This window comes from Danio rerio, chromosome 20, assembly GCF_049306965.1.
Source record: "Danio rerio strain Tuebingen ecotype United States chromosome 20, GRCz12tu, whole genome shotgun sequence".
Lineage (NCBI taxonomy): Eukaryota > Metazoa > Chordata > Actinopteri > Cypriniformes > Danionidae > Danio > Danio rerio.
The window spans coordinates 9,386,551-9,403,206 of record NC_133195.1 but is presented as its reverse complement, the minus strand read 5'-3'; the positions used below and the strand labels follow the sequence as shown (position 1 = coordinate 9,403,206).

At 35.9% G+C, this 16,656-nt stretch overlaps 1 protein-coding gene across 1 annotated transcript; it reads right to left on the bottom strand.

Annotated features, from left to right (window-relative positions):
- Window positions 1-70: 70 nt before the first annotated feature.
- Window positions 71-15,591, bottom strand: kcnk5b (potassium channel, subfamily K, member 5b). Its single transcript, NM_200633.1, is given in 5 exon segments — window positions 71-1,881; window positions 6,012-6,180; window positions 6,272-6,438; window positions 11,307-11,418; window positions 15,339-15,591. Coding segments are annotated over 5 exon segments (1,347 nt in total). The 5' UTR covers window positions 15,525-15,591; the 3' UTR covers window positions 71-1,168.
- Window positions 15,592-16,656: the final 1,065 nt, after the last annotated feature.

Sequence of the window (16,656 nt, the reverse complement as noted above, 5' to 3'; positions counted from 1 at the left end):
ACTTTTAGTCACATTTCATCACTTCTGTCAGCGTCCGGATGTGGTTTGGCAACAACAGATTGAGACATTCTGTAAAAAAATAGTTTATTATAAAAAAAAAAAAAAATGGCAAAACAAGTGTTCAAACTAATACATAAAGAAGCCAAGACGAACTTCTCAAGAAAATCTGTAATCAGTCAAATGATAAGATCAAGTAACATACAATCGCCCGAACCACTCGTTCATGAAAAGGCTATTCTCTGGAAGCCTGGTTAAGTGTTTCTACAGAAGGCAAATGATTAAATGCTTCCAAACCACTGACCTGCAACAGCATTTAAGACATTCAGTACAATCAAATAACACAATGTGGGATATATTGCCCTGCAGTGTGCTCAACATGACCTTTCATTTCTAGTTTTGCTGAAGATATAATACTATGAACATTGTTCTATTTGATTGACTTCCCAACACCAATACTGTTTGGGTGCAGGATGATATGGTTGCTGGGGAACTGCTTTAAAAGTCATCGTAATTCCTGCAACTCATTTGGTTGATAGTTGCCTTACATTACAGAAATAGTCTGTTGTTCAGTATATACTGCACAGTCAGGAGGTGTGCTATAATTTAATTCCAAAAATATCCCACCATTTGCCTAAAGTTCATCTTGGTAACATAATCCAGAGAACGAATAAAAATAAGCATGGTTAAAAACCGCAGTACCGCACCCAAACTGTCCAACGTCTGTGAAGGTCCTTGCGTGGAAGGAAACCGGCATCATTTCCTCTGCCAACCCTCATATCCTTATCTTGGTCACAGACGGCTACAAGGCCCTGCGTGCTACCTGAATGTCTTTTGATACTGTGAAAAGCAAGTGAACGCTTTCGCAGCTTTCATTAACAAAAGGATGCACCTGGCTGCATATGGGAACAATGTTCCAAGGTCTTGGTTTCTCCTCTGAAATGATCAGTGAACGTCACATTTGAAAATGTTTAAAATCTGAAACTCTAGACACGGGGAATCTTCATCCCTCATTCATAAAAAGTAGAACCATTCCTGAAATCTTTCCAGATTAGTGTTTTGTTCTACAATCTTCCAGATCAGTCTCTAAATGCTCTTCCAGTACTTTGGACACAGAGAGTCTTGGTCCACTAGCTTTGGTTTTTGGTCCAGCTTTGGTCCACTAGCTCCTTCAACCAAAGCTTTTCCTCTTCCCTAATAAACGATCTTCTGAAACTTTGGACACTGAGAATCTTGATCCTCTATTAGTGCTGTTGGTAACAGTGGAACTTTGAAAGATTGATGGATCAGATGATCTAGAGTCCCATGCACAACGTGCAGGATTCTCCGCTCTCTCTCGATTAACCTTCTGGTCTTTATGGCGCACTTTAGTTAGTGTGTCATCCTCTTGTTTGCAATTGTTATTGTTGAGGCCATCCACAGACTCATCAGATATGGCCATGCACATGTTGGCGCTGACACTGAACCGCCGTTGCAGACGAGGAGAGTGATCAAGCGGGATGACCAGGCCTTGCAAAAGGTCACTGCAGCTCTTGGATCGTGCCAGTTCCTCCTCCTGTTTCTTTTTCCTTCTCTTTTCGTCTGCTCCGATAGCTCGGATAACGTCGCTGTAGTCCTCGACCTTCTCGGACATGAACTCAAAGATGTCAATGACTCCAGAGCGAGGAGGTGGCTTTGGTGTTTTTTTCACTTCTTTTTTTTCCGGCACGTCATCGGTGGGCAGCCTGTGGCGTCTCATCCTCCTTTTCTTTAAAACTTTATGAGCTTCCACCACCATATGCACGTTCCAACTGAAGAACAATGACAACCAAGCAAGGCCCAGGTAGATCCATAGCTGGACAAAGAATCTGTAGAGAGTGGGGTAGTTTACGGATGGGTCCACCCCTGTATGGAAACAAAGTGATTTATCTTTATTCAAAACGGGACTAACCAGTTTGATTTGCCTATCTAGCACTATTTTTACACCACGTGGAGGCTGTTTTTAAGCTGCATATGTTTACAGAGTCACAATTGCAGGAAGCAATGCATCAAGCACTTGCAAGTAGATTCACGTGTGAGCCGACTGCAACCCAAGATTTGCACTCTCAGGTTAACAGAGGACAATCAAACTCGTATTTTAAAACTATAACTCTTTTCCACAGGGGTCCAAAAGCAGGCAGAGGTTTTCTGACCTCTAAATGACTTTTAAATTTGATGACAGTTCAGTCAACTATACATTTTCATGTACATAAATAGAATGTCATAGTTTGTATAGAAAACAGTAAGTATAATAAGCATGACAAGCACTCAGAAAAGCAACAAGCTCACTGGAAATGCATGTTTCAGCCTACATTTTTTGATGACATCGCAAAAACTTACCTCAATATAGATTTGAGTGCAGCTTCTAGATAAAAGGAATGCAGTGGGACAGTAGGGTTGTCATGATACTTGAATCCGGTACCAATCGATACTGAAGTTTTAAAAACTTCCATTTCTCACTAACATTTAAACGCTATTAAGCACGTTCTTAAACACCGCTGATTTGCCATTGGGTTCCCGTGCTCAACAGAAATGTCTGTGACTGGCCGCGAAGGTCATCAGTCCACCAAACTCACCGCTGTTTACTGAGGTTATCCACAGGTACAGGGACACTGGAGTGTTTTTAAAGTCAAGTCGATCAGGTGGTTTGTCTATAAGTGGACATCCGAGCGATCTACTGATGAATCGCGGCTTTAAAACATTCCAGTGTCCCTGAATCTGTGGTTACACTTGGTAAACAGCGGTGAGTTTGGTGAACTCATGACCTTCACGGCCAATCACAGTCATTTCTGTTAGGCATGTGAACCCAATGACAAACCAGTGTATTCAAGAACGTGCTCAAATGCTAGCAGAAAATGGACATTTTTAACATTTCAGTATCGATTGTTACCCAATTCCAGTATCAAGCAACCACAAGAGACAGTATGATGCCAACCACTTTTCATCCTTTTCACACCAATGACATTTACTGTGACATTATTAATGAATAATGCTTTCTTTTTGTGCAGTTCTTTGCACAACACCAAATAAATACCACAAAACAACTTAGTGTCTATGATTTGTAATTGAATAGGTTTAGACAGCTCTCTCTAGTCAATTTGTCATCTGAAACGGTCAACAAAACCTGGAACATTTCACAAAAAAAATGTAGGCTGGGCATTTATTTCCAATTAAAGGTGCAGTAGGTGATAGTCTTCAGAAACATTTTTGGTTGTGCTGGTTGAAATTCTCTTCACAGTCCAATGGTAATGATTAAAGTAAATGATCTAAATGTGTTTATATGTATTTTTATATTCTGGGTAAGGCATAAATACGGTGGCCGGGAAATGCAAAACAACATTACAAAGTGTGAAACACTTTTACAAAGCTCGAGACAAATTTACATTTTGAAACACATTTTTACCTATCATCAGACACAATTACATAGGAAAAACAATTTTACCAAGGACGAAACAAATTTACATTTTGAAACACATTTTTACCTATCATCAGACACAATTACATAGGAAAAACAATTTTACCAAGGACGAAACAAATTTACATTTTAGAAAAAAATTAACAAGACGCAAAACACTTACAAATCCCGAAACAAATTTACAATTACAGATTCCTTACGGAAAGGGAATGTACCACACACCGGAAGTGACGTGGAATGTACCACACCGGGAGTGATGTGGGGGAAAGTTGTTGTTGTTGGTGAGTGCGGTAAATTTGTGCTGTGGAGTACATGGTGTAAACAAAGTTTATGGTGACCGAACATGGACTGCGGTTGAGGGTTATTTTGCCCGTTTTGTGGCAAACACACGAGCAGCTTAACGCAGTTTTGCTTTACGTGTGGTCGGTGTTTGGAGTTTATAAAGGACCCGGAGCAGACGGAAACACCAGACATACTGAATTAATGTGTTCAATATTTTAACCAGGGCCACTCGTACTCTATAATGTTGGATTTGTTGTCAAGCTTACACGGTGTAAACATCTGCTTAAGGACTCTTAACAGTAAACTGCATGTTAACTGAGGCCCCTTTCCAGATGTAAACTATTCACATTTGCAAATTGGCAGATTCGTCACTTTTTCACAGCAACAAAACATGGCCATACCAAATAAATATTTTTATTACTTGGTGTCAGCGTAAACATTATTGATTCTTAATATCTGTGTAGCAGAACAGTATAATCCAAAACTAAATTAACAAAATAATTATAATTGACATGTCATCAAGGGGATTCGAACCCATGTTAAAAGGTTATGCATAAACCGTCTTATCTGATCTACTCGGGTCTACAGTTTGGGATAGGTTTTGATATCTTTATCAGTCAACAAATGCCGTGCTATGATTGTTTCCATGTACTTGCGTTTACATGTTTCTACATACTCTCATGCTGATATTATCACAGAATAGCTCTAATATGTTTTAATCGCAGTTGTTCAAACCATGATTTTTATAGTTGTAGACTCGTGGAAACCTGTGTCTACAAAGTCACTCACGAGCTGATATTTTCCAGTTTGTGTGGTACATTCCGGGTCACTCCCGGTGCGGTGTGTGAAACATACCCTTTCCGTAAGGAATCTGTAATTGTAAATTTGTTTCGGGATTTGTAAACGTTTTGAGTCTTGTTAATTTTTTTTCTAAAACGTAAACTTTTTCGTCCTTTGTAAAATCGTTGTCCTATGTAATTGTCTGATGATAGGTAAAAATGTTTTTTCAAAATTTAAATTTTTCTTGAGCTTTGTATTTTAAAAGTGTTTCACATTTTGTAATGTTGTTTTAATTTGCACTTCCTGGCCACCGTACATAAAACTAAAAAATGTTCATCCAATTACATATTGTCAGGCCAACATCTCCCATAATTCCGATCTGTAGCTTAAACTGTCTGTCAGCAAATGTAGATTCAGATTCTGCGTATCTCTGTTCACGCCGATCCGCCATTTGCGCATGGCCGGCAGCATGAGCGCCGCTCGTTCACGAGACAATCACAGACGTGGTGAAATCAAATGCTGAATTGATACTTTTGAAAATCCTGACTCAGTATTGGAGTTACTTTTGCACACTGGAGGAAGGACTATACCATGGCTAAAGTATTACTGTTAGACAGCTAATGTTCTGTTTTAAAACTATTTTAGTCAGGCTAAGCTTATGTTAGATTGAGTTGTGTTATGAATGACTTGTATGCCAGACGTGTTGTTCAGCCACTGAAATCTCCCAGAGAAAAGATTGTTGCGACTATTTTCAGTTTTATAAGGGACTTTTCGGACAGCATCGATAATGTAGATTTATATTTAGTTTAACTACAAAACATCAGCGCTATTCCGCCTAGCCTGCTTCATTGAGCTGAAGTTGCTTTTATATTCTATACTGTTTACCATGCTACCCCAAATATTTGCTCTGAAATCGCATGTAAGTGTGGCTAAGTAATAAATGTAATTCCTGTACATCACCGGCCAAACACTAACTAACTGGCGAATGACATGAACTAGTGGGTTGTCTGCTGTTGTGACACGGTGCGCATGTTTGCAATTTCTGGAGGCGTGGCTTTGAATCACAGTCCCTCCCCGCCATCCAAAGATAATATGCTAAGCATTTAGCATTTTGCCAGATCACCTACTGCACCTTGAATCTGGGCTGCAGAAAAACAAGTTTATGAAACTACATTAAAAAATTGCACAGACGATTAAATGCAATGGTCTCAATCTCAATTCTTGGAGAGCCACAGCTCTGCGTAGTTTAGTTCCAACCACCTCCAACTCACACCTGCTTCATAATCTAGTCTTGAACACCTTGATTAGTCGGATCAGCTGTGTTTGATTAGGGTTGAAGAAAACTGCAGAGCTGCGGCCCTTCAGGAATCGAGTTTAAGACCTATGATTAAATGTGTTTTGTTTTTATGTCCTGTTGCTGAATGCATAAAAGTACTTTTAGTGTTTTCATTTAAATGTGTCAAATCCCCCGTTCTTCCCAGCACAAATGTAAAAATCCATTTGGCAATTTTAAAGTTACCTGCCACATAGTCACCAAAACCGACAGTCGTCAGGGTGGTGAAGGAGAAGTACAGGCCTTCTAAGTAAGTCCAATTCTCAAAGAACATGAACACAAAGGCTGGGATGATTAAGTGAACCAAGAAGCCCCATAAAAGGAACACAATTGTGCAGATGAACTGAACTTTTCTCTGTCAAAGAAGAGAAAATGAGAACAATGTTTTAAAAAATGCTTTTTCATCTTTACAAGGGTGAAGCAGCTGATCTTAATGATATTCTTACCACATTGAGGCCACTGTGGAGGAGCAACTGACTTAGACGCTTTGTCCTGCTGCCAAAAAATGTACCCAGCTCACTTATCCAGGTGAGGCACAGAGGAATGCCACAGAGACCATAGAGGATACAGAATAAACGACCTCCAGTTGTCTTTGGAGCAACATTACCATAACCTGAAATCATAAGAGTAAAAAATTAGAAAATCTATTACTATTAAAATAATAATAATATATGAATTATTTAATAAAATCTTAAGCCCCACTTTATATTACGTGGCCTTAACTAATGTAATGTACTTACACTGAAACTAATAATTTGTTACAATGCACTTATTGTGTAACCGCATGCTTTTCCATTGTACTAATGCTTGATTAAATACTGGCTTGTAATTACAGATGTAATTACACTTTTGACCATCCAACACACCTTAACCCACCCTTAAACCTACTTATATCACTAAACCGGTCCCTAACCCTAACTGTATCCCACCTCGAATACCATAAGTGTTCTGCAATACATTATGACCACAGTAAGTACATTGAATATAGGCATTTTTGATGCAAGTACATTGTAGTTAAGGCCACTTAATATAGAGTGGGACCAAACCCTCATTTACCTGAAAATAAATGATTTTGTAACATTTTCACAGACAAATCAACATCATTATGTAAAGTTAGTCATTGACTTTAAAAACTTGATTCGTAAATATTTGTTAACCATATCAGAGCCATTTATTAGTAAACTACAGAAGCTTGTTTCCGTCATGTAAGCTTAAATTTCTGTTTCAAACTTGCAAGTCTGATAAATCAAGTCAGCACTGCAAAAAAAATGAGAACTAACAAATATACAATCAGAACTGCAAGAAATAAAGTCAGGATTGGAAAAAAGAGGTCAACTTTGTGAGTAAGCAAGCATATAAACAAGTAAAAAATCACAAGAAATAAAGTTAGAATTAACTAAATATATAAAGAAATTATATTAATAAAATATATTTAAATTGTAATCTAACAGTATGGCGTTGTAGGTTATACCAATAAATAAACAGAAAATTAAGCAAAATTAGCAATTTTCCATTTTATCCTAAGCTGAAAAGGGGCTTGCAGGAAAATATCTGCTGTGTCTCAATTTGCAAATTATCTGTAATGAGTAATATTTGCTCTTAAAATTAATGTGCCACAAAATACAGCATGAAGTGAGCATCCTAAAGGAACCCAGTTGCATGATGGTTTGATTAGAAATAAACACAAAAAGTGATTAAAAATACATAATACATATAATATAAACAATAAATATATTATAAAAATATAATATATTAACTGTTAAATACATACAATGCAATCATGTGAGCAGATTTCTCTGCATTAAATGTGGATGACAGGTGACAGAATAATAATAATAATAGTTACAAAACAGTCAGTTAAAGACAATTATAACAATAGGGTGTCTCAAACCTAACCCTTTATTAATAAAGTTAGAATTTTAGGAAGTTGTACAAGTAGAAGTGAGACAACTTCAACAGTGACATTATTAATACCACAGTTAATTGCTTGTAAATAAAGTTTACTTGCCGATTGGGTTATCTGCTATCAAGGTTATTCTATTAAAGAAATTAAAATAAAGACTAGGCTGCATTTACACTGCAGTTAATTTTCAAGTGACTCAATTCCGATTTTTTTTTCTCTCATCTGGCACCGATCAGATATGGCCCACGTACGTGTAAACAGGGAAAAAAAAAAAAAAAAACACACACATGGAATTCATGTTTCCAATTCATACGTGGAAATTTATCTGATATGAATCAGATGTGCCCTCATGTCTGCAGTGTAAGCAGGTAGATCAGATTTCCACCTGTCAATTCAAGTCACGTGTCATTAAAAACCCTAGCGAATGACATCAAGTCTGACGCTTTCATTTCAGTACAGACTTCAGCAGATTCCCAAACCTTAAATCTTATACATGAAGGCTAAAAAAGCCTTTATATTGTCATGTAGCACAAGTATTTAAGCATGGTAACAAGAGAGAGCGAGAGGGAGAGCCACGTAACCAATATAAACTAAAACTATTGCATACACCACGAACAGAAATCACACCATGGATATTTCATTACATTAAGTTGCATACTGGTTTAAAAAGGCCTAGATTAAAATAAGAAGGCGAAATAAGAACTCTTCTGCTATAAACTATAGCAAAACAACTAAAAAATGCGAACAGATTGAGGACACAGTAATGAAAAAAGAGTGCTCTTTTATTATCAGCTGTCAGTTAACGGCCACTCTTTTTTTTCCTGCACATTGCACCTTTGCTGTGTGCTATGTAAATGCAGACAATCGGATATGAGTCACCTTTAAAAGATGATGTAAGAAAGTCATAAAAAAAAAGATAATTAAATAAAATAAAAAACAGAAACAGTCACGAAATCGGAATTGACCATCAAGATCTTTAGGGTAAATGCAGCCCAAATTAACTGAAAAAAAAAGTTAAACATTAAAAAGGAAAAAAGATAAATAAAAAGGAATACTGAAACTAAACTAACAATTCGAATTATCAATTTCAGAATTGTTATTAAGCACTCGTTCTGTGGTGGAAAACTGACCTTTGCAAGTCTGTGACATTTCTTTAGATGCCACTTTTAAATGTGAGCTTTGCAAACACTAAACTTTGCCTTGGTTGACACTAGAAATGTTTGTTAAAGGTTCACGAAACCCTCAAGTACTTTTTTTGAGATTTGTGTGTGTTGAGCATCAGTTAGGACAATGTTCGCACCTGTCAGCTTTAATTGTGGGAAAAACTGGATAATTTCAGCTTCCGGGTTTAAAAAGATTTTTGAGACAGGATCAAAATCGGAGACGTGGCGCAAAACTGCAAGTGCAGAGATGACACGTCGGTTTCTCATTATTATTCATAGCGGAGTTTTCTTATCCTCTGAGAAGAGCCGGCTTCTTAATTATTCATGAGAGCACGTGCTTTCCTAAGGCAAGACACAGACCTGCCAGTGCTAAGCTGTGCGACACGGAACCATGGCACACAGTATTTAGCGGTTCATGAAAGATTGTATGTGTTTGTTTTCATGATCCATGGGGTTTGTTGCATGTGCATCTGTATCTGTCAGGGCCGATACAGCAAAGCTGTTTGTGTGCAGCAAGCATTTTTGTCGGGAGAGCAGTATGAGAATTGGAGAATGGCGGATGTTGTCTTTTATCAGGAGTTCGTTCACATTTAGACACATTGCAGTGCTGCTGTGTTTGCCTAAACCAGGGGTCGGCAACCCACGACTCTAGAGCCGCATGCGGCTCTTTAGCGCTGCCCCAGTGGCTCCCTGGAGCTTTTTCAAAATATGTTTGAAAACGGAAAAAGATGGGGGAGGTAAATATATTTTTGTTTTAATATGGTTTCTATAGGAGGACAAACAATCTTAACGTTTTCTAATGCTGTAAAAGTGTGTAGAATATTTATTTTCAACATTTCTGTCAACGAAGATTTGCATCATAGCCTGCGACACACGGAATAGGCAGGTGGCTGTTGTAAACAATCCGGCGGCTGTGTGATGCGCCATGGAGCGTAAGCTGTCTTTGCCAAAGATGTACAGCGGGGCACGCTCTCTCATTTTCCCTCCCTGAGAGAATTCAAAGAAGCCCATCCCGATCCCTCACTCAACGGTGATTATTTACAAGGTGCGATCGTTGATATGCAAACTGCATTTGGGAGCAGATTTTGCGAGTAGCGAAAGGAAAAAACGAGACTGTCTTTCCTTGACACACACCCTTGGAGATTGACCCTTCCTTGTTGAGCACATTCCCAGTAAGGGGCACGTTAAAAAACATCAAAAATATGATTTCTTTACTGCATTTCTTTAATTTCATCAAAGCAAAACATGATGCATTAATATTGTAATGAAGTTAAACTTGAACATTAAACATAATTCATTGATATTGTAATGAAGTTAAACTTTAACATTAAACATAATTCATTAATATTGTAATGAAGTTAAACTTTAACATTAAACATAATTCATTAATATTGTAATTAAGTTAAACTCGAACATTAAACATAATGCATTAATATTATAATTAAGTTAAACTTGAGACGGCATCGTACAACAGAGTAGTCACGTGGTGCGTCATTCTCTACAGGATGCACTGCAGGGAAAAAAAAAAGCATTTAATCATGAAGGCTCAGTATGTATTTGTAGCCAACTAAATCATTTTTATAGTAGGCTAATATAGCTAATATAAATACATACAGCATGTGTTGCCTTCATTATAAGGCTTATATAAGGCTTTTAATTTTTTGCGGCTCCAGACATATTTGTTTTTGTTTTTTTTGGTCCAGTATGGCTCTTTCAACATTTTGGGTTGCCGACCCCTGGCCTAAACCCTCTAGAATACCAGCAGGGCTAATGGTTAAAATAGACAGGGCAAGAGACCTGCTGCACTGAGTCTGCATCCAGATCTATGATTCAGACCCGGGGATTGAGGGAAAGGTCCTCGTTTATAGTGTTTATATGAACATGATTATCTTTATAATGATATGAATTGTGGTTGTGTGTATGTGAAATTACAAGTAACAAATGTAGCAATGCTTTAAATCACTGTTTATTTCTTTGCATTTTAACTTTGTATACTATAAAATCATGCATCTCCTCACGGTTCACGTCTCATTTTGTGAGCTAACTGACAACAGTTGTTCCCTCCCCTCCTTCTCCCCTGCTGGCCACGCCCACTCCTGCGCTTTGCTTGCAGAGCTCCACGCCCATTATGATGCATCTTTTGAAAAAGTTCTGAGGTAGACCTGAACCAAAAGTGGGGGGTGTCATGGCCCTTTAACTCTACTAAACTAGAATAACTAAAACAGAAGTGTTTTTATCTCACACAAATAAAACTAAACTGAATTTACCAGCAAATAACAAAAACACTGTCAAAATAAAAACTACTGCAACTGCAACACCATAATAACCTTTCTTGATATATTATATTACACATGACTTTGAAATATTTCACTTTCTATCTTGCAACAAAAAAGAACACCTCTATGGAAAACATACCTATAGTAGTGATGACTGTAGCAGCAAAAATAACAGCATTCTCCCAATTCCAATTGTTGAATTGTGCTTCTTTTGTTACAGTCACACCTTGTCCAGTCGCCTCCGCCACTACCTGTTGTTGAAACATAAAACAAATAATTAACTGTAATATGCAACTATAAATGGCAATTGTTCACATTTTAGCACATGGCACTAGATGACAAATACACAATGTCTGCATGAATACTACAAGGAGGAAAGACTAATTCTCAAAGAGATTACATTCTTTACTTTAGAAAGGGACTAAAGTCATTGCCTTAAGAGCGTCAAGTTGACTTTACTTAAAGTGAGTAAACCTGTTGTAACTTGGAATGTTAAGTTGACTTCATTTTTATAATTATGCATAGTTATTTACTTCATAACTAAGGGAATGAATTACTCATTTTTTATTTAAAAAGTCAACAAATAGGTTTGAAGCAGCTGGTTTACTCGTAGTTTAAAGAAACACTCCACTTTTTTACTAGACTCACTTTGAGCATCCACAATAAGATTACACCTCTGCTACCTAGCCTGATTTAATGATTTATGCTAAACTATGCTAAATAAAGATCGGCTGAATGGATTCCAAATTGGTAAAAGCTCAAGTTAAAAATTCTAGGGGTTTTTTAAAATGTGTAAAAAAAAAAAAAAAAAAAAAAAGTTAAGTTTTCCTTTAAAAGTTGTGAACTAATCACTTTTTACAGTGCACTATTTTGGGGAAAAGACTTTTAAGGCAGTCAGATGCCAGATAAACCAAAATTATTGAAACTTTTCCATGTTGTTGTCATTTTTAAAACTCAAACACAACGTTTGTATGTTTTTTCCACTTAAAACTGCAATTTTACTTTACACCTCATCTCACGATTACTTTACTTTTAAACTGAAAGACGGAAACAGGCTTCAATAGATCAGACAGCCAGAACAACAGGAAAAGAGGAAGAATGTTTAGAGTTTTTGGAGATATCAGCAAAATAAACCCTTGTCTTAATGTAGGCTAGTTAGAGTCAGCATGGCTGCAGTGTGCATACTGTATCTCCGCAGACCGTAAACACAGCTATTTAAATGCCCAAATTAGTGACTAAACAAACACACCCAACTTAAACTGAATGTGGAGGAGTTTTATTTTCAATATGTCTCTGAAACTACATTAAGAATGCACTTTTCTTTTCTCCTTAAATAACTAAAAATAAAAACATTTTGTTTCCTTGTATTAGAGTTCTAAAAAAAGAAGTTTGCAAAAGATAAACAAATTCTGGGTTTATATTTTAGAATTGTGACTTTTTATGGGATTTGTGAAAAACAAAATACATGATTTAAGAATATGAAACCAGAAATGTAATAATTGTAACAAGTAGCAGGGTTTTTTCCCCTCTCTCGAAGACAAACCTGAATAACTGGTTTTCTTGCAATATCATGTTGCATCACTCCAATAAACTCAAGTTTGATTGCTTTTGCAATGGCTATATGATTCGACATTTTTTGCAATCGCCTCGCCTGTATTGTGACAATAAACAATCAGCTAATTCAGTTTTGAAAGATGCCATACATTTCAAATCAAACTTAAAGGGTTAGTTCAACCAAACCTAAGAATAAAGTTCATATGCATGTCGTATACTTGCACTTTTCTTTTCTGTTGCGCACAAAAGGAAGTTATTATGAAAAATCTTGGGAAGTGGTAACCTATTTGTACCTGGGAACCAGATGCAAACATTTTGCAAAAAATTATTAGGTTTTCACCAGAAATTTTTTTTTTTTAGGGGGGTGGGGGGTAAACTCCTTGAAGAGGCTCTAAATATAAAATCGGTATACAGCAAAGTGCACAATGTACAAAATTAAAGCATTATTGGTGTAATATTAGTAAACAAAATGGGCCTACTGTATCAAAAGCAGTGATCGATATAAAACAACATGGCGTAATGTTTGTTATCAATGCCATGCCAGCTTATGGCCATTTTGAAAGGTATGAATAGGATTACAGCAGTTATAGATTGAATAAAGTTTTACCATTAATTTTTTGCTAAAAACTACAAAACTATTGGGATTAACAGTGTTAAATATTTCTTCATAGGAGCAATTCCATACAAATGTCAATCTTGCCATGAAAAAAAAGGTTTTCACCAAAATTTGGAAATTTTTTTGTGTAAGCAAGTATTTTACAGTACTTTAAAAATACTCAAAAATAGCTGTCAGTGTTTTCAACTATTACATTTGGTTTACCAAAGTCACACAAGTGGCAATTTCACATCGGTCACATTCATAACAAAGAGGTATCACATCAGTAATGACACTTTTTACTCATAAATGCAAAAATATTAAATAAAATTTTAAAAAAGTTTGTTCTATAGTGAGCCAACTCTTTTCCTTTTGATTAGAATCGTTTCTTTTGGGTTTTGCAGTTTAATTCACAAAACTTCTACAAAGTGTGTTGTAAACTGTAAACTGGCATACTTTTTGGTCACACTCATACCCATTTTTATTTTCCTCATTTAAAGTACAAAACACGTTTACAGATTGATTTTTTCCTAATCCCTTAACTCTGTGGTCAGTTATTCTGGAAAATATAATCAGATGTTTTAATATACTGTTAATATATACTTCACATGTGAATTCATGTTTTAAGTTTTTACTGCAAATAGATTGAAATTAACTAAATAAAATAATTTCCTTAAAGATTGAAAGCAGATACAATCTAATAAAACTTGCTTGATAGTTAAAGTGCTTTTGTAAAGAGAACCCATGAGATGATCTCCTACAAGTATTACAATTTGCCAGTCATTCTAGTGTGACTGTTTCTAAAGTGGGTAAAAAAGAAACTTGTGCCAAGACTGCTTTTTAACATTGGGACTAAATTTTATTGGATTTTATTTCTTGTCTGCAGATCCCAACATCTTTGCCATTTGTTATTAACATATTTATAAAGTCTAAAAGTGAAAATGGACAAATTTTAGGGTCTGTCATCAGCGTTTCTTGCAGCAGAACATAGGCTAGTATAATGTGTGTCGCTGACTTTAGGTGGGATTATAAAACTAGGATTAAGAATACACATCCATTTACTGCATAGTACCTGCAGTCTGCTTTTCAATGTATAAATTGATTCTATAGCTAATCTCTCTGGTTCAGTGCTTGGTCCCCTATCATATAGTTTCTTATATCTTCTGGTGAAATAAGGTGCTCGCATTACGTTTGTGTACATTGTAAACATTAGTTATGTTTCAAATGCGCGATTAAGATGTTGATACTACACAAAAATACACAATAAGCCAGTTAAATGTGTCAGAATTGAGTTAATGATTAACTGAACCAGCATGAGGTTTCTATGAAAGAACCGTTTGTTAAAGTTTAAATGAAAGGCACGACATTTTACGTCATGCTTAAGCTTAAACATTTATTGAGGCATTCCTTATTCGGGGGTTCTAGTTTAGAAATGATAGATCTTGAAGGTAATTAGCACTTAAGAACTTAGTAACCAACAAGACGTACAAGCTTGTTTTGTTTTCATACTCGATTCATCAAGCACGTGTGCGCGCGCGTTCTCGCGGTCGTGTTTAAATGAGTGCACAATGTACAACTGGCAAAAGCACATTCCTAAGAATGACTTCGCCACTTTTATTGCCCATGGGGGAAAAGTCCACAAACATGGAACAATCGACCCTCAGTCTTTTTTAATTTAGGTTCCCGAACACCCATCATCTCCAGAGATTTGACACGTTCAGGACAAGTTTCGCTTTGTTTCGCAGGCTATCGATTATGTTTCGAACGAGGATGGTTCTTTGAGCGCAAGAGAGTGAAAGTGTGACAAAAACAGGTAAAAGGAGTTTTAATTTTTTTTAAAACACTTTCTTAACTCACGTTAATTTCGGACTAAACTTCCCAGATATCCGCTTTTGCGTGAGAACTACCATAGCAACCGTAAATTAGTATTAATAACACTAAATAACTTTTCCAGGAGTTCCTATAAATGTTTATAAAATGTTAACGTTAGTTTTCCCAAAACACAAATGAAACACAACTTACCTCAATAATTTCGCCCAAGACCTCTTTACTTAGGCAGGGATATTTCTTCAATAAATTGTTAGTTTTATTTTTATAATCGTCCACAGCTGAATTTAAATTCGGCTCCTCGAGGATTTGGAATATCGCAGCTCCAATGGACAAGTAGAAAATTATGACTGATGTCAAAATAGGTCCTTTATCTGCCATAATACTGAAGTAATTCCTTCCTTGTGTTCAATAACACAAGAAGTAACACACACTCCACACTCCCAAGTTTCTGGTGATGTGTTACTTAAACGTAATGATGCGGATGAGGAGGAAGTGTAATCCGGAGCCACGCCTGTAGGTGTGTACCCGAGGAGTGTCTCTGCCCTCTCTTCTGTGTTTTGCTAAAGGCAACGGTTTTTGAGGTTTTCTTTAAGTGCCGGTCTTTTAATGTTTTTAAGATGTACTTTTTTTTTGTTTTAATAGATTCATTTGGTTACAAAACAAACACTTAAATACATATTACAAAGATAACGTTTCTCAGTTTCTATCTCACTTTTAGTCATGTAATTACTTTTAGGTGTTGTTGATGTGTTTTTGCTTGCTAGCTTGTTTAAGTATGAAATCAGTTAAACAAATGTTCAGACATTTAAAGTAAGTTTTACTAATAGCAATGTTTAAAATATTTTGTCTTCATCTTAAATTATTTACACTTTTATTTATGTATGTATATATATATATATATATATATATATATATATATATATATATATATATATATATATATATATATATATATATAATAAATGCAATATTAAATAAAATTTAATATTGCAAGTGCTTAAACATCATTTAGTGAAAACGATGACATGCACATGTAAATTACAGGTTCAGTTTATAGTCAATCCAGAGTTTTTGAAAACCAAAATAACAATTGCAGACTGCAGAAACATACAGTATGTGTGGAGAGATGTAAATTGCTTGCGTTTCATAATATAGTTTTTAATCATTTTTAAAAATCTTCAAGTTTTTATAATGTCTTAAAAGCTTTACACAAATGTTAATTATTCTTTACATTTTTAGTAGCCCTATTGTGTAAACCTGCCCTCAGTTAATTCCTTTTTTTTCCCTCACATTGATTATTAAATGAGTAATAAGGATATTAGGGTTAATATAAAGATGCTGAAATTGTTTCCTTTCTTCTTACTGAGTAAGATAGACCTACTTTATATAGTAGGAGATGTACTGTTTGCGTAACCGTATCTGATTTTAAAAGAAATGCAGCTCAAAGTTTCTTTTCCATATAAACACCAGACCCTTCACACCTGAAGAAACCTATAACAAGTTCGGGGAT